The sequence below is a fragment of the Diceros bicornis genome, chromosome 36 (assembly GCF_020826845.1).
Source record: "Diceros bicornis minor isolate mBicDic1 chromosome 36, mDicBic1.mat.cur, whole genome shotgun sequence".
Taxonomy (NCBI): domain Eukaryota; kingdom Metazoa; phylum Chordata; class Mammalia; order Perissodactyla; family Rhinocerotidae; genus Diceros; species Diceros bicornis.
In genome coordinates, this window is record NC_080775.1 from 13,607,816 (window position 1) to 13,629,634 (window position 21,819).

Genomic DNA, 21,819 nt, shown 5'->3' on the forward strand with positions numbered 1-21,819 from the left:
GTCACAGATTACTGGATCACAATCTCAGGAGCAGAGACTGTGGCAGGAGTCAGTACCCGAGTTGGAACAGTAAAACTGTCATTCAAGAATTGCTAAAGGCTCTGTGTGGACAAGCCTGAGAATTAAAACTCCAGAGGGAGCTCGGTCTTAAGGAGACCCCCACACTTTTGTGAGTTTTACCTCCAGGAGCCCTACTAGATTCTCACAGTAAAGATTAGAGAACAGTCCTCCCATGCTTCCAGAAGGGGGAAGGGGAGAGTAGCCGTTTTGAAATGCACCAGAACATCCTGTTCTTCTTAACAAGGCCTGCCCTCAAGGGAAACTACTTTACCAGAGCCTAACCTGCTGGGATATCATCAGAGCCTAACTGACTTGGGGGGAAGGAAATACACAACTCCAGCCCCTTCCAGCGTTACTCTTCTCATCCAAGGAGGAGAACAAAAAGTCCTGAGAAGCACTTTTATTTATTTATGTATGTATGTATGTATCTATGTATGTATGTAGGTGAGGCAGATCATCCCTGAGCTAACATCCATGCCAATCTTCCTCTTTTTGCTGAGGAAGATTGGCCCTGGGCTAACATCCATGCCCATCTTCCTCTACTTTATATGGGACGCCGCCACAGCATGGCTTGACAAGTGGTGCGTCGGTGCACGCCCGGGATCCGAACCCATGCCGCTGGCAGTGGAGTGCGTGCACTTAACCGCTCCGCCACAGGGCCGGCCCGCTGTGAAGCACTTTTAAAGGTTACAGCCCAGGGGCACAATCTCATTAAAAGACTGAGGACTTATCATAGGACTATAGAATGCTTCCCCTCCCCACTCTACCTTACCACCACATCAGTAGGGCTCCTGTATAATAATGAGATTACCACTGAAAGAACTGCATATATCAGATTTTATTTAAGAAGAAGTCTCTGGGGAAACCCAAAGATAACAGGGAGACAAAAACAAGAACACTAGAGGGAATTTTAGCTTCTGACACCTACAGCTATAGCAGACAATAAATGTAGTCCAACTTCTAGCCATGTAAACATAAAACCTCAAACTAAAGGCCTCTTTAACTCAGTTCCTTTTACTTAGTACATCATGTCCAGTTTTCAACAAAAAATGAGGCATACTAAAAGACAAAAACACAGTTTGAAAAGATAGAGGTAGTATCATAACCAGACTCAGATATGATGGATATGAGACTGGGAATTTAAAACAACTATGATTAATATCCTAAGGGCTCTCATGGAGAAAGGTGACAACATGCCAGAACAGAGGGGGTAATTTAAGCAGAGAGATGGGAACTCTAAGAAAGAATCAAGTGGAAATACTTGAAATCGAAAACACTGTAACAGAAATGAAGAATGCCTTTGATGGGCTCATCAGTAGACTGGACATGGCAGAGGAAAGAATCAGTGAGCTTGAAGAAATATCATTAGAAACTTCCAAAACTGAAATGCAAAGAAAAAAAAGAATGAAAAAGAACAGAATATCCAAGAACTGTGGAACAATTACAAAAAGTGTAACATGTGCAATGAAAATACCAGAAGGAAAAGAAAGAGAGATGGAGACAGAGGAATGTTTGAAGTAATCACGGCTGAGAATTTTTAAAAATTAACGTCAGACACCAAATCACAGATCCAGGAAGCGCACAGAACACCAAACAGGATATGTACTAAAAAGTCTTCACCTAGGTATATCATATTCAGATTGCGGAGAATCAAAGAGAAAGAGAAAATGTTGAAAGAAGTATAGGGGGAAAAAACCTTACTTGTAGAAGAGCAAAGATAAGTAATATATCAGGCCTCCCTTCAGACATCATGCAAGCAAGAAGAAAGGAGTGAAATATTTAAAGTGTTGAGAGAGAGAAAAACCACCAACTTAGAATTCTGTGTTCATGGACTTTATCCTTCAAAAGTGAAGGAGAAATAGACTTTCTCAGATAAACAAAAATTGATGGAATTTGTTTCCAGTAGACCTGCGTGGCAGAAATGTTAAAAGAAGTTCTTCAGTGAGAAGGAGAATGATATAGGTCAGAAACTCAAAGAAAGAGCATTAGAGAAAGAATAAATGAAGATAAAGTCTTTTATTTTTATTATTTTTAATTGATCTAATAGGTAAGTTTGTTCAAAGTAATGATAGCCACAGTGTATTTGGTGATGATAGCTAACAGATAAATGAAATAAGGAAGGAGGAGTTGGGAATACTCTGTCACAAGGATTTGCACTACCCATGAAGCAGTATAGTGTTCTTTGAAAGTGAACTTGGATTAGTTGTCAATGTGCATTGCAAACTTCAGGGCAACCACTTAAAAAAAATGTTAAAAAAAAAGTGTAATGGATATGCTAAGAGAGGAGGGAAAATGGAATAATGTAAAATGTTCAGTTAAAACCAGAGAAGCCAGAAATAGAGTGGAAGGCAATAAAGGAAACAAAGAACAAGGGCAACGAATGGAAAACAAAACAAATATGGTAGATGTTAATCCAGTTAATCAGTAGTTACTTTAAACATCATTGGTCTAAATATACGAATTAAAAGACAGAAACTGTCAGTGTGGATAAAAAAACAAGACCACCTATATGCTGTCTCAAGAAACTCATTTTATAATTTTATTTATTTATTTTTTCCCCCCAAAGCCTCAGCAGATAGTTGTAGGTCATAGTTGGACATCCTTCTAGTTGCTGTATGTGGGAGGCAGCCTCAGCATGGCCGGAGAAGCGGTGCGTTGGTGTGCGCCCGGGATCGAACCTGGGCCTCTAGCAGCAGAGCGCGTGCACTTAACTGCTAAGCCACAGGGCTGGCCCAAGAAACTCATTTTAAATATAAAGACATATATAGATTAAAAGTAAAGAGATGGCGAATGATGCTATCATTCTTATCAAAAGAAACCTGGAGTAGCTATATTAATTTCAGACAAGACTTCAGAGCAAGGAAAATTATCAGGGATAAGGAAGGACATTACAAAATGAAAAAGGGGTCTATTCTCCAATAAGACATAACAATCCTTAATGTATATGCACCTAACAACAGAGCATCAAAGTACATAAGGCAAAAACTGATAGAACTGCAAGCAAAAATAGATGAATTCACTAGTGTAGCTGGAGACTTCAAAACCCCTCTATCAGTAATTAACAGACCTAATAGGCAGAAAATCAGTAAGCACATAGTTGAACTGAGCAGCACCATCAATCAACTAGATCTAATTGACATTTACAGAATATTTCATATTCTACATAGAGCAGAATACACATTCTTCTCAAGCTTATACAGAACATACACCAACATAGACCACACTCTGAGCCACAAAACACAGCTTAACAAATGTAAAACAACAGAAATCATGCTCAGTATGCTCTCACACAGCAATGGAATGAAACTAGAAATCAATAACAGAAAGATAACTGGAAACCCTCAAAACACTTGGAGATTAAACAACACACTTACACATAATGGGTTAAAGAAGTCTCAAGAGAAATTTTAAAATATTTTAAACAAATGAAAGTATAACATCAAAATCCTTGGGATGAAGTGAAAGCAGTGCTTAGCAGGAAATGTATAGCACTGAATACATATATAGAAAAGAAGAAAGATCTAAAATCAATGATCTAAGCTTCCACTTTAAGAAACTAGAAAAAGAATGGCAAATTAAACACAACATAAGCAGAAGAAAAGAAATAATAAAAATTAGAGCAGAAATCATTTAAATTAAAACCAGGAAACCAATAGAGAAAATCAGTGAAACCAAAAGCTGGTTCTTTGAAATGGTCAATAAAATTGATAAACCTCTAGCCAGGTTAACTAAGAAAATAGAAGACACAAATTATTAATATCAGTATACCAGCAATGAACAATTGGAACTCGAAATTAAAAAACAATAACATTTACATTAGCACCAAAAAATGAAATACTTAGGTATAAATCTAATAAAATATGTACAAGATCTGCCAACCTGATCTGTAGATTCAATGTAATCTCAATCCAAATCCCAACAAGTTCTTTTGTGGATATCAACAAACTGATTCTAAAGTATATATAGAGAGGCAAAAGACTCAGAAGAGCCAACACATTATTGCAGGAGAAGAACAAAGTTGGAGGACACTACCCAACTTCAACACTTCCTTTAAAGCTACAGTAATCAAGACAGCATGGTATTGGTGAAAGAATAGACAAATATGTATCAATGGAACATAATAGAGAGCCCAGAAATAGACCCAGATAGTCAACTGGTCCTTGACAAAGGAGCTAAAGCAATTCAATGGAGAAAGGATAGTGTTTTTAACAAATAATGCTGGCACAACTGGACATCTACATGCAAAAAAATGAATCTAGACACAGACCTTACACTTTTCACAGAAACTAACTCAAGCCACAGACTGAGAATAAATCTTTACAAAACACATATCTGATAAAGGACTGGTATCCAAAATACACAAAGAACTCTTAACTCAACAATAAGAAAATAATCCCATTTAAAAATGGGCAAAAGATAAAAGATAATAGGTACCTCACCAAAGAAGATGTACAGTTGGCAAATAAGCACATGAAAAGATGTTCAACATCATATGTCATTAGGGAATTGCAATTTAAAACAAGATACCACCACACACTTATTAGAATGGCTAAAATCCAAAACAATAACAACACCAATGCCGGTGAGGATGTGGAACAACAGGATTCATTCCTTCCATTCATTCATTCGTCATTCATTGTTGATGGAAATGCAAAATGGTACTTTGGAAGACAGTTTGGCAGTTTCTTGCAAAACTAAGCATACAATCCTTGGTGTTTACCCAAATGAATTGAAAACTTTTGTCTATACAAAACCTGCACATGAATGTTTATAATAGCTTTATTCATAATTGCCAAAACTTGGAAGCAACCGAGATGTCCTTCAATAGGCAAATGGATAAATAAACTGCGGTACATCCATACAATGGAATATTATTCAGTGCTAAAAAGGAATGAGCTATCAAATCACGAAAAGACATGGAGGAACCTTAAATGCATATTGCTAAGTGAAAGAAGACAGTCTTAAAAGGCTACATGCTGTATGATTTGAACTGTGTGACACTCTGGAAAAGGCAAAACTATGCAGACAGTAAAAAATATCAGTGGTTGCCAGGGGTTAGGTGGAAGGAGGGATGAATAGATAAGAGCACAGAGGATTTTTAGGGCAGACAAACTATTCTGCATGATACTGTTATGGTGGATACATTTGTCAAAACCCACTGAATGTCTAACATAAAGAGTGAACCCTAATGTAAACTATGGACTTCAGTTAATAAAAGTGTATCAGTATTGGCTCATCAATTGTAACAAATGTCCCATACTAATGCAAGATGTTAATAATAGAGGAAATTGTGTGTGGACGGGGCTATATGGGAACTCTCTGTTCTTTCCACTCACTTTTTCTGTAATTCTAAAACTGCTCTAAAAAATAAAAAAAAATTTGAACTATAAGATTATTTACTATGAACAATGTGTAAAATGCATCGTGTGCATCAGAAAATCAAGGTTGTTGTGAAGATTGGCTAACACTTTCATTTAACCCATAATGAAAAGGCTAACTTGGAATTGTTTTTAATGAAATATCAAATTTATTATGCCATCATTAATTTAGTGGAGAAAAGCTGATCTGACAGGTAGTTGCATCTTTTAAGTGTAACAGGAGTCAAGTATAGGAACCCATATTCAAATATTTTAATGGAACAATGAAAGGTACCAAAACTGCTTTGCTATGAAAGGCAAAGAAAAAGTAGAAATAATTTTACAATCTTCTTTGGCATCCTTTGACTTACATAATTTGTCATTTTAAAAATTATTGAAATAATATTATGTACTCTTGCTAGGAAAATGTTGGTCATTGCTGAGTAATTTAAGTGTTATTTTTTCTAGCTAAGTAATTGGAAAGATATGAAGTATAATGCAAAAAATGTTGATTCAGGAACTCTCAATATGCTGATAGGTTTATGTATCAATTTTGTGCTTTAAATATATGGAGCCATAATTATGGGTAAAAGTTATTTCACATATATAAAATATGTATTGTAACCCAGCAAAACCAAGGAAGAAATGTGTTGAACATTCTTATGAGTTAATTAAAACTAGCAAGACTAGCGTTTTTTTATTGGCTTCCCTTTGCAAAACATCAGTTGAGGTAACTAGATGGAGGAACATATCCTGTTGTTTAACTTCTGGGTTGATTAAAAAGCAGTGTACATTTATTTGGGCAACCAAGACAATATTCTGTTATGAAAATCAAGGAGGTTGGGTTTTCCTCTTTCTCAGAAGGGCCCTTAATCTCTAAGTAGAGGGTTGCCTCTAAGAAGAATAACATTTTTCTCAGTACAGGGTCTTTGTCCAGTCAGTTAGACAAATTCAAGTTTGGGAGAAGACTCTAGAGAGTTCTGCACCATACAGCAAATAAGAGGTGAAGATGTCTGTGGGGAAGTTGTAGTGGGGGGGGAGTGGGGGGGCTGTGGGACCTGGCTATTACTCCCAGTGGAAGGTCTGATTTTTTTATTTTGAAAAGCACTGTCTCCTGCTGGGCCTAAGGATGGAAGAATTGATGTAATCATTAACCAGGTAAACATACTCAAAGATAGTCTGCTCTACAGGCCCTACTTTAGAGGACTCAACTGCATTCACTACACCACATCCCAAACCCTACACTTATATGTTTCCCTGGCTTCAGTCACAAATCTGAAGGTACCTGCTGAAATCACCTGAGACTGAACTCATCATCTCCACCTTGTCCAAAACCAGCTCCTCCTCTAGATTTCTAGTCCATCTCTATAATTCTGCCCGTCTCCAGGTACTGCCAACCTGGCCATCATCCTCTCCTCTTCCTTCCAAAGGTAATTTTCCTCCAGTCGGTTACCAAAGCAGATAGGTTTTCCTTCATAATATGTTTCCCATTTCTCTCTTCCCTTCTGTCAGTCTGGGACCATCAACGATCTTCTGACGAGCTTCTCTGCCTCCAGTTCCTGGTATAGTCAGTGCCTGAGCACCTATCTTTGTTAGCTTAGTTTTCCTAAACAATGCCTTATAAACAATGACTTAAGAATATACGTCAATACACATTTAATGCTTACATGTGCTGGGCACACTATGGATATTTTCAAGTTTTTCTCATCAATACTCACAATGCCTTATGAAATAACTATGACTGTCCCTGTTTTGCAGATGAGTAAGTTGAGGCCCACAGAGGCTAAGTAACTTCCCCAAGTTTGCACAGTTAGTAGGTGGCAGTTCGAAATCATGCAATCTTAACTCACTTCAGGGCACTTAGCCACACCTTTCTCATCTACCTTCCTCCCCCACCTGCTCAAACATCCTCTCTTTACTGCTTACAGAATAAAGTTCTTGACCTGGTGTTCATCATCTTCCACACAATTTGTTTTATATACTTCTTTTAATATTTCTACCTCTTCTCTATCTGTTACCTCCTCTCCAGCAAGATTGGTGCTCACTGGTAGTCACTTTATGTTACTTATCTTTCATGCATATGTCACATCTCCCAAATTAGACTGTAAATTCCTAGAATATAGACCATGTCTTTGTCCAAAGCCTTGTACACCTGAGGCAATAAGGATTATGGCTGATAACCAATGTGCGAAAAAGCATTGGAAATTCTCATTTGATCCTAAAACCCTCTAGTCCACGTGTTGCTATTATCAGCACTTTACAGATGAAGAAACTGAGCCCCAAGATGCTAAGTGACTTGTTAAGCAGCAAACACTCTATTCGATTTTTTCTTTCTGTAAACATTTATTGTGTGCCAGGCACCAGCAGCAAGAGAGAAATCAGGGGAAGAGATAGGAAGATGAAGAAGATACAGTTTTCTTGTCTCCAGATGCTGACATCATGGTGGGAAGAAGCAGAAGACATAAACGATCAGGGTACATTGTGGAAAGTTCTATGTACCCGACCAGTCGAGCGTTCTAGGAAGCACCAACTAGGAATGCTTAGCCCAGGGGGTCCAGAAGAGTTTCACAAAGGAGATGACACCTGGACTGAGGTTGGTTGGATGAGGAGGAGGTGACTAAGTAGTTAGAGTTGACCCCCTGGTTGCAGGCTTTCCAAGCAGAAGGGTTTAACTGTACAAAGGCTCAGAGACAGGCCAGAGCCTGGAATATTTGAGGAAGAGGAAACTGGTCAGTATAGCTGAAAGAAAGACTGACTCAGTGAGGAAAGATAAGAGCTGAGGTTAGTGGAAAAGTAGGCAGGAGTCAGGTCTGTAAGTAAAGGTCTTGAATGGCAAGAAGTTTGGGATTTATAGGAACTGAGGAGCTATTGATGAATTTTGATCGGGGAAAAGCCATGCCAAGATATCGCTGTAATTGAGAGTAACAAGGGAAATGGGTTGGAGGTGGGTGAGACTGGAAATAGGCCAGTTAGAGGTAAAAAGGAGAGATGAGAGCTTAAGGAGGGTCCCCAAAGTGAGGATGTCGAGGAGAGGATGGGCTCAGGAGATGTGAGAGACAATCTGTAAGACTGGGTAAGTGGACATAGAGAATGGGGAACTCTGGCAGGGGTGACCAGGGACGTACTTAGCAATATAGGCCAGCGGCATTTGGGGGAAGGAGGCTTGAGGCCAACTAACCATTCCCACTCTGCTGCCCCTTTCCCTTTCTTGTTTCGTGTTATGTTTTAAAAGGCATCTCCATGATTCTGATGCATTCTAAATTTTAGAAGCACTGCTACAGAAAGAGACAATAATTACAAGGCTGACCACAGAATGTTGGGTTCCACCTGCGGAGTTCCTGATTCAGTAGGTCTGGTGTGGGGCCCAAGCATTTGATTCTAACAAGTTCTCAGGTGGGGCTGATGCTGCAGGTCTGGGGACCAGACTCTGAGAACCCCTGCTCTATAACATTGACATTCGATACTCTCTTCTTAAAACTCGCCTTTCTTGGCATCCTGGGCCATCATTTTCCTGCAGGCCCACCCCTGACACTGGAAAACACTGGGGTCAGAATATAAATGGAGGCCCACATACCCTGTGCATAAAGTTTAAAGTTTATAGATAAAACTAACAATCTCCTTGGAGTTCACACTGAAACACAGCACCTTGAGAAGCGGGCCTCAGCTCTGCAAACCCACCTTCTCTTCTCATCTGGACTCAGTTCTGTAGCTTCTCACTAAGGTAGCCTCTGACCAAGGATGGAGACATGCCAGCCTGCTAGCCACGCTCCCATCACCCCTCTACAACCACTGCCAAACAGCCGCCCTTAGCCACTCCTTAGACAGAGGGATCCACCCCCGAAAGACAACCAGGGGAAGAGGCTAAGCAGGTCCTGGAAGCCAGAGGGCCATTAAAAATCCCACAGTCCCAAGCACTAGAACTCAGGCTACAAGAGGTTGCCCAGGATCTGGATGGGTGCATCCCCTTGGCCTCAGGACTCCTTACCCTGTGTGAGAGACACAGCTGGAAGAGGACCAGAGCAGGGGCACCTGAACCACTCCAGCTGCTCCTGCTCAACTTCTGCTGTTGGCTCCTTTGCTGTACCTCAAATGTTTGTGCTCCCCAGGTTTCTGGCCTTGTACACCAGAGGTTCTTGATTTGGAGGGGTGTCTTCAGGAAAATATGTGAATCCCCTGAAAAGGTATACAAAATCTTGATTGTACGAGTGTGCACTTTTCTGGGGGGACAAAAAAAAAACCCTATCATTTTCACTGTATTCTCAAAGAGGTCTGTGATCACCCCTTGCCAAAAGGTTAAGAAACCACTGCAATACAGATTCTTTGTGTCAGATTTCATTTTAGATATACACAGATGACTCTCAAAGCTGTTCTCCAGTACAGACGTCTCCTTTGAACCCCATATCTGGAGATCAAACTTTTCTTTTTTTTTTTCTTTTTGGTGAGGAAGATCAGCCCTGAGCTAACATCCATGCCAATCCTCCTCTTTTTGCTGAGGAAGACCAGCCCTGAGCTGACATCTATCGCCAATCCTCCTCCTTTTTTTCCCTTTTTCTCCCCAAAGCCCCAGTAGATAGTTGTATGTCATAGTTGCACATCCGGCTAGTTTTTGTATGTGGGACTCCGCCTCAACATGGCGGGACAAGCGGTGCGTCGGTGCGTGCCTGGGATCCGAACCAGGGCACCCAGTAGCGGAGCACACACACTTAACTGCTAAACCATGGGGCCGGGCTCCCCCACTTTTTTTTTTGTTGTGAGGAAGATCAGCCCTGAGCTAACATCCATGCCAATCTTCCTCTTTTTGCTGAGGAAGATTGGCCCTGAGCTAACATCCGTGCCCATCTTCCTCCACTTTATGTGGGGCGCCACCACAGCATGGCCTGATAAGCGGTGCGTCGGTGCGCGCCCGGGATCTGAACCCAGGCTGCCAGCAGTGGAGCTCGCGTACTTAACCGCTACACCATGGGGCCGGCCCCCAAACTTTTCTTAATCAGTATCTTTCACACATCTCTAAAAAAAAAATCTAAACCTATATAAAAAAACCAAATCTGACCCAGCCCTGATGGCCTAGTGGTTCACGGTCGGCGCTCACCACTTCGGCGGTCTGGGTTTGTTTCTCAGTCCTGGAACCACACCACCTGTCTGTCGGTTGCCATGCTCTGGCGGCGGCTCACGTAAGAATTAGAAGGACTTACAACTAGGATATACAACACTGCAGTGGGGCTTTGGGGAGGAAAAAAAAGAGGAATATTGGCAACAGACGTTAGCTCAGGGCCAATCTTTCCCTGAAAAAAAGAATGGAATCATTGTTCTTAAAAAATAAGTAAATAAATAAATAAAATAAATCTATCTTCTCCCCAACCCTGTTCTGTTCTTCCTGTGTTCTCTGCTTCAGTGCCTTGCCTCAAACACACCCCAAGCTCTCCTCTCTTCCCCCATCCCCCCTCCTCCCTGCATCCTTCTCTCCCTCCTAATTTTTTCTCCAAATTACCTCCACCTCCTTCCTCAAAATCACCAGTATACTAATTCCAATCATAATTGCTTGATCCCTCACTTGAGGCAAGTTTGAGGCCTTAGATCAGTACTGTTTCCTATTTCTTGCATGGAATTGGATGCAAAGTGGACCTGGAAACTCAAGGGGAAGAAAAGAACTTCAGAATAAGAATCAGAATTGGTTCAGGAGTGTTGGCATGATGGCTAAGAATAAATCCATGATGAACTTTTACAATTCCATGTGATGCATTTAAAATCCTTTCTTCAGTTTGATTACTATAGTTCCTCTGTTACCGTGAATTTTTCAACACTAGCCACTCTTAAACGTGGTATTGTTCCTATTTCTGGGTCAATATAATAGGTCCAGATAACAGGGCTAAGCTCATAAATGGAGCATTAATACTTGATTAGGACATACAAAAAAAAATCAATGTAGATGGCATCAGGACTGTTTTATTTTCCAGTCATCCTAAAGCTGATTTTAATGTTTCTGAAAATGAAGGTAAACACAGTGGACAGAGATATCATCTTATATGAAATGCATTATCAGTGGGAGAATGCAGTGCCTAAATAGTCTGAGAGAGGGAAAAAGAAAGACTAAAAATAGTCATTTGGTCCATCAAAAACTGTTCTGCTTTTAATTCTCTGAATTTCTGTAGAAGCTACATATTATTCTGCATTTAGAAACTGTGTTCTTGGAATTATGTACAAACACTATTTTTAGACCGTAAATATTTAAGTCTGAATTTTACTAAAACATATTCTGTGAAAAATCTGGTCTCCCGATAAGTTATTCTCAGCTCTGACGCCAGTTACAGTTCTCCAAGTCTACGGACCACGAATTCCTCGGAAACTGGTTTCTACTGTGTCAAATGCTGCCATCCAGCGTCTCCTTCGCATTTTACAGATGGTGAAGCGGAATCCCAACGGGATGTTACTTCCCCAAGGTCAGGCGGAGTTAATAGTCGACCAGATTTTTGTTTGTTTTTGAGTCCAGTCATCTCAATTGGACACAAGGTTGTGAAACAGCCAACTAAGTGAAACAATCAACCGGCTTGTTGGGACTTCTCCACGATCAGTCCCCCACAGGACATCTCGGGGGGCAGGAGTACGTTTGGAACGGGCTCCATGGTTTAAGCGTACACGTGCGGGCTTCTCCGCGTCCAGCGTTACCGTCCACCTCACTGAAAGAGAACAGGAGGCTCGCAAGGATCGGATGACACACTCAGTCCCGGAAAGTGTCAGGAACTGAGTTCGGACCTCCTGTGAAAATGTCACACAGGAAGTCTTCCCGGCGCTGGCCGGGGGCTCCAGAATACTCTTATCTAAAGGAGCCCGCGGCAGCAACGACCGGAAGTTCCCTTGCCCCCAAGAAAGAGGGCGCCGGTCACGGGAGCCAATCAGCTTGCTCTACGCAAGGAGCGCGCGTCGCGCTCACTCGTAGGTCTTCCACTCCGAGAGCTCTGACGTAGCCAATCAGCGCCGGCCCCACGTCTGACGTCAGACGCGGGGATGGGTTAAGTTGGAATTTTGGCGGGTCTGGCTGGAGAGGAGAGTTGGCGCGGAGTCAGGTAAGAAGTGGGGCCTGGGTGTGGGGTGGCCTTCGGGTCGCGGGGGGAGAGGGGCTGCCACGCGCGTCTGCCGGCGAGTTTAGAGAGCTCCGAGGACGGGGGCGCTGAGGTGGGCGAGACCGGAATCGGGCTGCGGGGGGGGGCGGCCTCGGGCGAACGGCCGGCCGGGGGGGGGGGGGCCGCTGGGTGCGGGTGACCGGACGGTGCGGGGCTGGGGGCTGCGTGGCACTTCTGAAATGCATCGGGGAGGCGCCAGGCGTCGGGCTGTCTTCTATATGTAAGGGATCAGGTTTTTCTGTTTAAAAACAACCTTTTAAAACGCTTGCCTAGTGCATGCTGTTTGCACTTCTTTTACTCATTCATTCGTATTTTTTTAAAAATTCATGATTTGCTAATAGTTTTCGAATACGTGCCATGTGCAGTGTTCCAAACACACATTACTTCTGCCCACTTGAAGCTTACAATCTAAAGAGGGTGACAGTTAACAGACAAGTACACGATAGTGGAAGGGGCAGTTTAGTCATGAGGAGGGTGAAGTGGAGAGGATCAACGGGGTCTAGCCAGGTAGGGTGGACTGGAAGGCTCGAAAAAAACTGATAGTTAAGCGGAGACTGAAGGATGAGAAGGAGCAGGGGAGAGCTTCCCAGACAAAGAACCTGAGGCCTGATAGCACTTGGGGTGTTCAAGAAGTTGAAAGCAGGCTAGTCTGGCTGGAGCATCCTTTGTGGGGAGGGTAGAGTTGGGCGGAGTGGACGCCTAGAAAAGATGAGGAAGTGGAAGCAGGCAAGGGGGAGTAGCCATTGCCTCGTAGGCTTTATAAATTTTGTTTTAAGGGCGATGGAAAATCATTAAAGAATTTTGATTAAGGGAATGCCACGATCTGATTTATGTTCCGAAAAGATTACTAAGGAAAGAAAAGACTGTTGTGGCTGTCATAGGGAAGCTAGATTACGAAGAGACAGAGAGACCAATACAGGAAGCTAATACAGTATAGTCCAGTCAGAAGATTGATGGTGGCTTGGACTAGGCTTTGGGTAGTGAAGTTAGGGAAGTGGAAGGTTAGAGCAATATTTTGGAACTAGAACCCATAGCACTTATTGGATGGTCCTAGTTGTGAGGGTGAGGAAGAGTGCATGGGTTTATTAGGGGGGCAAAGGGTGGTTGGTTATAGAAATGAACAAGACAGTTTGCTCCTGATGCTAAAGAAGCTTACAATCCAGTAGAAGTTTACAATCCAATTTCCCAGTAGACAACACAGTGTGGGGCACATGATGGGTCCATGGAAATGTTTGTCGAATAAATAAAAAGAAAGTACCATAATTAATACCTTGACATTGGACTTACCAAGGTCACATATATTATAGAGCACATATATGTTAAATAATAGCCTGGAAAAACTTACACCTTCTGACAATTTTAAAAAATTATTTTAAATGAAAAAAGGAAAGTGCGCGGAATAATATGAATTTATCCTAATTAGCTATGCCAGCTGTGCCTCTGAGCTTTGCTAACTAGTATTGAATAATCCTGATGCGGCTAAGGCTGCAGCTAAGTAGAACCGCGCACTAGGCTGCTAGGGATATTGTAGACATCAAATGTGTTACAATAAATAAAATGGGTTGTTAGCCCAAATATTTAGACCAGCCTCAATAATACCTGTTCCCAATTTGTCTCATCCATATAATCTAGTATCTTTGTACCTCAACCAAGTGTCTCTAGCCATACTTTGAAGACAAGAAAAAGGGGACTGCTTCTGTACTAGGAGGGAGATGGTGTTGGCAGTGGGGGTGAGAAATGGTCAGATTCTGGATGAATTCTGAGGTTAGAGCTCCTGAGATTTGTAAGATTCGGGATTTGTTGGATATGCCATGTGAGAGAGAAAGAAGATCGAGGGTGACTTTTCTAATGTAGATTTCACACAGCCAAGATTCTGCCTTACTGCCATCTCCTGTGCACCTGGTCCTCCTTCCACGTTCTCCATCATCACTGCTCTCTTGACAGCAATGGATGGTAAGTCCTGGCAGTTTTCTCATTTCTCTTTGTATCATGGAAAACCACCTTTTTGTCCCTGGACTTGTTATTTATTCTACTTGCAAAGTAGTGAAAATAGCTACCCCACCCTCAAGTATTGTCTGAGTGGTTCACAAGAGATCTTGCTTCAGTCACCGAATGTTATTTGTTTTAATCAGGTGGGATGTCTCCTTCTGGCAGCAGTAATTATCTTGCGTAATAATGATAGTTGGCGTATACTTAAAATGTGCAAAACCCTGCTCTTAGATCCTTATCTATTTTAACTGATTTAATCTTCATAGCAACCGTATTTTGTAGACAGGAAAATAGATGTTTAGTAGCTTGTCACAGGTGAAACTGTCAGAGCAGGAATTTTAACCCAGGCAGTCTGACCTCAGAGGTCACATTTAGTATTGAAATCTGTCGAAGTGGTTTTAGTTTGGCTCTGACTTAAATTATTACAGTCCTGGGCCGGCCCCGTGGCTTAGTGGTTAAGTGCACACACTCCGCTGCTGACGGCCTGGGTTCGGATCCCGGGCGTGCACCGATGCGCTGCTTCTCCAGCCATGCTGAGGCTGTGTCCCACATACAGCAACTAGAAGGGTGCAGCTATGACATACAACTATCTACTGGGGCTTTGGGGGGGGGGGGAAATACAGTCCTTTCTAATTTTGTTCATTTTGCAGAGATATGCGCGAAATATTTACCAGTAAAGAGATGTTGCTCTAATTAGCAGAGCTTAGCCTGAGAGCAGCACAGAAATGATTGTGATGGCTGTGAAGAGACCCTAGCAAATAAAATGCATTATTTTTTTGGTGTATAATTGAGCTCATTGTCTGAAACTGAATTATTTTTTCAAAATTCAAGTCTATTACATTTTGCCCTTTAAAAAAAAATAGAACCAGATGTTGTTGAAATTCATCATGCTATGATAATATGTGAAATTCATTGCACTTTTGGTATAATGATAATTTCCTGTTTCCTAAAATCACCAAATTACCTACAGGGCAGTGCTTTAATATAAAGTATACCTATTTGCTATGAGATGGTCATGGAAATAAGTAGAGATTGGGTATGTGTTCTCTAAGAAATCATTGTATCTAATAAAATCTCATTTTGTTGGCATGGCTTCACAATTTGGTCCAATATAGATGAAATCAAAATATTTACTTGTGATAAGGATACACTGTTGAACAACATTCCTGCTTACATTCTGGTAGAGAGACCAAGATAATAACAAACAAATAAGTAGGAAAATATCAGATAGTTGGTAAGTTGGGAGACACTGGAATGAATTTGTATGCTGAGTGGAATGCTCCAGAAGGCAGGGAAGAGTGGGTGATGTGGGGGAGAGAGAGCTGGTGATTGTAGGCTGAAGTCCTTGAGGAGCTAAGAGGAGTGGGATCCGGTGTATAAAATGGATTGGCCATAAGTGGGACTAGACACTTCATCCATCATCATAGGAGGAAAGTAGAGAACGGATGTTCAGATTTGGTAGTGAAAGATGAGGAAGTCTGATTGCTTCTATTTTTTTTTTTTCTATAAAACATGGGATAAGATCATCAGCTAAGGGAAAAGAGGGAGGAGAGGGCATCAGAGGTTTGAGGAGAGACAGTGTGAAGTAGTTAGAGAAGAGGAAAGCAAATGTATTTGGGAAGTGTGGGGATTTTTAAGCAATACTGAATGCCTATTTCTTATTGTTGGGTACACATTTAAAGCTAAACCAGTCAGTATGGTGGCTTTTCTCCAGTAAAGTTCACCAGTTGGGGTGCAGGCATGGAGGTGGTGGCCTGTTGGGTTGAATTAGGGTTAAGATTTTGTCAGGTAACATGAGGGCATGAGAGAAGCAGGGGATGTTGTTAGAAGGTAATGATTATAATGATGGAACATGGAGCCAAAGTGAGGACATGAGGGATGGGGGATGAAGGATGGTAAAAATGTTGCAGGAGGATCGATGGTTGGACATTTTACTGAAGTGGTAGGATTGCTTGGTGGGAGTACTTGAGTGAGTGGGCTGAAAGGATAGGAGGTGGCGAAGATCTCAGAGGTAAGTTGTGCCTTTGCTGTGGTGACAAGGAATGACCTTGAGAGTCAGTAGCTAAGATGGGGGAGGTCAAGACCGTTGAAGGTGAGGAGGTCAAGAGACCGAGAGACTGAGATGTTGGCTGGGTCATCCTTCTGGGTGTTGAAGTGACTGAGGATGGTGATAGCAGCAGTAGAGATGGAAGGGGACAGGGAGGTGTCCAAAGGGAAACAGCAGATGACAGTGACCAGGAGGGCTTCTTGATGAAAGAAATCTGATGTCATGAACTGTGTCTTAAAGAAAGGTAAATGGTTCCAAAGTGACAGGGAGCAGAGAAGACATCAGGGCCCTGGAGTTGATCACCAGATGTTTATCGTGTACCGGACACTATTCTAGCCTTTTCAGCCTGAGGTATGGACGATTAAACAACGTCCACTTAAGGGGGTCGCAGGGGCAGCCAGATTTCTGTTGTAAGAGCTGCTGAGGAAATAGGGAAACTTGCTGGTAGTAGATTCTGGCTTTCAGAGAGAAGATCCCAGGGCTTTGGGAGCAAGGACGTGGGAAGATGAGGTCAGCATACCATGGAGAAGACAGATGATTTTTGGTGGTGACTGAGGTAACCTGGGATGGGAGGCATCACAAGATTAGCCCCGGTGCTCTCATGAAAGAAGGTGGGTTCAAGGCCAGGAGTATGGAGCACTAGGCAGCATTTTTCACCTGGGCCTCCCAATGGTGTGGGCCAACACCTCTTCTTGGGGTGTGCTCTCTACTGCAGCTGGAAGTGAGAGGCAGAGCTGGGCCTTTTGGCTCCCTTGTGGGGTTATGACAGTCTCACCGGAGCACAGGGAGCCAGGCTGCCTCTTCTCTCTTGCTGCATCCTGCACTCTTGGGTCTTTGTGGACTAAGCAAGTCAAACTAGTCATTATGCAAACTCTGACCTTAAACTTTAGACCCTTTCATCAGATTCTAGGCCTTGAGTTTGGCTATTGGCTCTTTTACTTATGGTCAGGGATTGTAGAGTGGTGGGAAGGATATTGATTTGCTGGTCTGGAGATCTCCATCCTAAACCAGGCTCCTGCGCTCACCTGTTTCACCAGGTGGCCCTGAACAGGCCCCTACCCTCTCTGGACTTCAGCCCCTGTCTTTCAAATCAGGGGGTGGTGCATGCAATATCCTTAATGTCTTTGCTTTAAATGTCTCTAATTTTATAAAGGAATAATGCCCCAATAGAGGGGGGGAAAAAAAAAAAACGAGCACAGAAAATAAACAAACTAAGAGAGAAGAACAACTGGCCAATAGACATAAGCAGTTCTTCACCTCACTAGTAATCCTGGACGTGCAAATCAGAACAATGAGCTGCCTTTTTAAATCATCCATCAGATTGGCATGAAGTCTTAGGTGACATATCAGATATTGGTAAGGTGGTTGGGAGAAATGAAGCTTGCGTAAAATGCTAGTGAGAGTACAACCATTTGGAGAATAATTTGGCAGTATCTAGTAAAATTGGAAAATGTGCATACCCAACAATCCCTCAATTCCACTTCTGATATGTATTCCCAAGAAGCTCTCATACATGTACAAGAAGATGTACACATGATTGCAGCATAGTTTGCAGTGGGAAAAAATTGGAAATAGCCCATATGTCCTTTACTGGAAAATGGATTAATAAAATGTGATACAATCTTACTGTGGAATGCTATACAGCAATTGAAAGAAGTAAACTAGAACTATATGTTTTGATTTAGCTTAATCGTATATGCAATGTCAAGTGAAAACAGATTGCAGAGTAATACATGTAGTGTGACGTGCAGTGTGTTGATTGTGAATACCTATGTATTTATGTAAAAAGTATGAAAAGTGGACTGGAAGGATAAGCCAAAATTATTATAGTGATTGCAGTGGGGTCTGGAGGCAGTAGTAAGGAGTTGGAATAAGATTTGGCCTGATAAACTTTTTAAACCTTTTTTAAAAACCTTTTGGAAACTATTTGACGTAAAGGCCAAAAGCAAACATGACAAAAGGTTAGCGATGGGTAATTCTGGCTGACGAGAGATGAATACTTTTTTATATAATTCTTTGTACCTTTCTATATTTTTAAAAAATTTTCTCAAACAATTAAAAAGTAGAGGAATATATACATCCAGGACCTAAATGTATGTTTATGTGGTTTTCGATTATTCCCTTGTGGTTGAATTTCTTGAGGGTTGGTATGCAGGAAGTTGTCTCGTTAGCTCAGGTAGCACAAGTAAAGATCTAGCCCAGTGTCTGGCCCACTGTAGGCACTAAGCAGGTATCAACCCCTTCTTCCTTAGCCCAGTGCCTTCCCAGTGCACTTGGGAAGAGGGAAGGAGAGACAAGAACCATTATACCAAGCAAAATGGTGAATCTGCAGAGTCATTTTAACTGCCTTATTAATGTTGACTATTTTAATTAACTATGCTTGTCATCAGCGGTTTCTCTTAGGTTGGCTTACTTTTTATCCTTTCTCTTCTTTTTCCCCTAGGAGAGGAGGATGATTTGTCTCTGCTGACCGCGCTGCTGGAGGAGAATGAGTCAGCCTTGGATTGTAATTCAGAAGAGAGTCACCCCTTGACTCGGGAAGATGGCAAACCTGATGAATTTGATGAGCTCTTTGATGCTGATGGTGATGGTGAATCTTACACAGAGGAGGCTGTTGATGGAGAAGTGGAGACGACTGAAGACCAAAAGGAAAATTTGGCCACTCTCTTTGGAGATATGGGGGACTTAACAGATGAAGAAGAAGTTCCTACATTGCAATCAACTAAAAACAGAGTCCTCCCTACTCCTGCTCTCAGTCGAGGGAAAACCAATCAAGAGTTGCAAGGTGCCTAACTATGTGCTTTCTCTAATTTCTTTTTGATAGACTAGATGAAGACTACCAATCTAACAGTTTTCATCAAAATAGCTGCTGCTTTGAAGGTGGAGATAAATGACTTTGCAAAAAAAATTGTGTGAGTTAGTAGATCAAACATTTAAGACCAGCATTTCAGCATCAAAGGCCTCCTTATATCAGTGTCAGCCAGCTATAATTGACCCTTCACAGAATGGCTCTAACACTTTTCATGCTTATTACAGAAAAATATTACTTTGGGATTTATATGCATGTGGAGCCAGGGACGAGACTACAGAGCTACTACGCGTTCTGTTTGAGCAGGAGACCATTCCTGAACAGAAACTTGGAGGAGTGCCCCTGTCTTATTCCTGGCATCTTCTCATATATATTTTTAAATTGTAATAAAATTCAGTGGTTGGCTGTTTCTTCTAATACAGGAGCCAGCATTTATTGTATTAATTGTGATACTCAATTTATGAAATAAATATAATCATTTCTTGACTCCTAAAAACTTGTTAACTGAGGGTATGTATCTTTGATATCCCTCAGTAGTACAAATTCATAACTAGCTTAGGTATTAGAGGTTTTATTACTGGAAATATAGTCTGTTTCTCTCAGGGGACCTCTTTGAAATGCAAAAGTTAATCATGAGTTCTTGGTGTGGGGTTATATGGTGGGTCTCCAGGTTTTAGGGGTGATGGATGGACAGCAAAAATAATTGCAGCACTTTCTTTGTGTATAATATTCCCTCTGGTTTGGTTCCTAAATCAGGATATTTTTCTTTCCTAGATGAATTAACGAAGTTGCAAGAGCAGATGAAGTCCTTAGAAGAACAGCTAAGAGTAGCGACACTTAAACAGCCTGCAAGTCCAGCTGTTCTGCATAAATCGCCTGGTAATAAGACTATAATTCTAGGAATAGTGTGCATTTCTGTTATTAAGAAATTACAGCATTACTTCTGTATCCAAGTCCTGCCAAAACAGCTTTTGAAGCCCTTTCTAAATTTCCTTTGCTAATTTCTTTTACTTTTAATCGATTAGATAAGTCTCCACGTCCCCCTCTTAAGGAGAAGAAGATTCAGAGAATTCAGGAGTCCACGTGCTTTTCTGAAGAGCTTGATATCCCTGCTCCACCAAAAACCAAGCGGGTGGCTCGGACACCAAAGGTTTCATCTGCAGGTGTGGTACTCGAGGGCTCACTGGCTTCTCACTTGTTCTGGCTCTGTTTAAAATACATTTTGGCACCGTTGTGTGTGTGTGTGTGTCTGTGTGTGCGCGCACGCACACGCTTTGGTCTGTCTTATCTGCCTTTTGAGAAAAGTAAGTTTCTTGGGAGTGGGAGCCATAGGCTGTATTTTGTACCTTTTCTCTACATCTTAAAGTGCTTAGAAAATCCTTAGGGAGAGGAGGTATTTACTAAATACTTGATGTGTTGAATATTTTTTTGGCTCTGTGGTCCTGCAGTTGACTTGACATGTAGTAAGTATAACTGCTGGATTGAATTCTCATGCTGGTAATCTAGAGATTTAATCTTCAGGCTTGTGAGGTCAAGGCACAGATGCCCTTATAAAGTGATCAAGTTGTCTTTTAAGCCAGGTTGTATTAAACCAGAGGGTCTATTCTTGAGAAAAGGTTTCTTTACCAGAGTATAGAATGGTACTCAAATAAAAGTCTTTCAGCACACACATACATATACACAAAATAAAATGAAAAAGATTTATAAGCCGTTTGTGTTGGTTTTGCCTCAGTTTGCCCAAGGTGATTATTCTTTGGAGGATCTAAGACAGAATGATCTGGAGATAACCTAGCTTAGAGTAGGCAGCATTTTATCGACTACTTGTGTTCAAAAAGGCCCTTTTGAATAGCACTGGCATATGACACAATAGTAGAGAATAGCTGCAGCCCCTTGAGTGCTCATATTTATGTGACAACAAATCCTATATTCAGTGTATTCATTTATGAATAGTATCCATTCCCTTAGGGCCTTTGGCATTAGAAGTATTTCATTAGGCAGTGTCCAAAGTTGGTTTTGAGAGAGTGGGGCACGGGCGTGGTTTCTAGAGATTCTAAAGTTCTAGGGTTGCTCTGGCCCCTAGCTAGAGAGCGATGATCCAAAGTCCCTTTGAGAGTAAACAATATACTCTTATTTAAGAGAGAGTGATATTTTATTAAGGAAAATACCCAAGCTTTCTGACCTTCAGGAACGTTATCAAATGCTTCTAAAATATGAAAAATAACCACATCAGGTATATTTAATGCAAGCAACAGTCAGTAGAATCCCCTACCTAATTCCACCCACCCCACAAATAAAATGAAATGGAATGAAATGAGATGAAACAAGAAAAGAAAGGGAGCTAACTTTGGATTTTCTTCAGGTAGAATTTGATCTGTACACAAATCTCCACTAATTATTGATTCCCGAGGGGCTCTTACTCCTTTATGGGATCTACCACAG

At 41.6% G+C, this 21,819-nt stretch overlaps 1 protein-coding gene across 2 annotated transcripts in view; it reads left to right on the forward strand.

Moving 5' to 3' along the window:
* Nucleotides 1–12,453: 12,453 nt before the first annotated feature.
* Nucleotides 12,454–21,819, forward strand: part of MCM10 (minichromosome maintenance 10 replication initiation factor) — a 39,049-nt gene continuing 29,683 nt past the window's right edge. Inside the window, exons 1-5 of one of the 2 annotated variants that reach the window (XM_058532433.1) lie at nt 12,454–12,478; nt 14,390–14,488; nt 19,015–19,356; nt 20,155–20,259; nt 20,406–20,543. In XM_058532433.1, coding sequence (XP_058388416.1) covers nt 14,482–14,488; nt 19,015–19,356; nt 20,155–20,259; nt 20,406–20,543 — 592 coding nt within the window. In that variant the 5' untranslated portion in view covers nt 12,454–12,478; nt 14,390–14,481. The remainder of the gene's footprint in view (nt 12,479–14,389; nt 14,489–19,014; nt 19,357–20,154; nt 20,260–20,405; nt 20,544–21,819) is intronic. The other variant, XM_058532434.1, reaches the window with a different exon arrangement.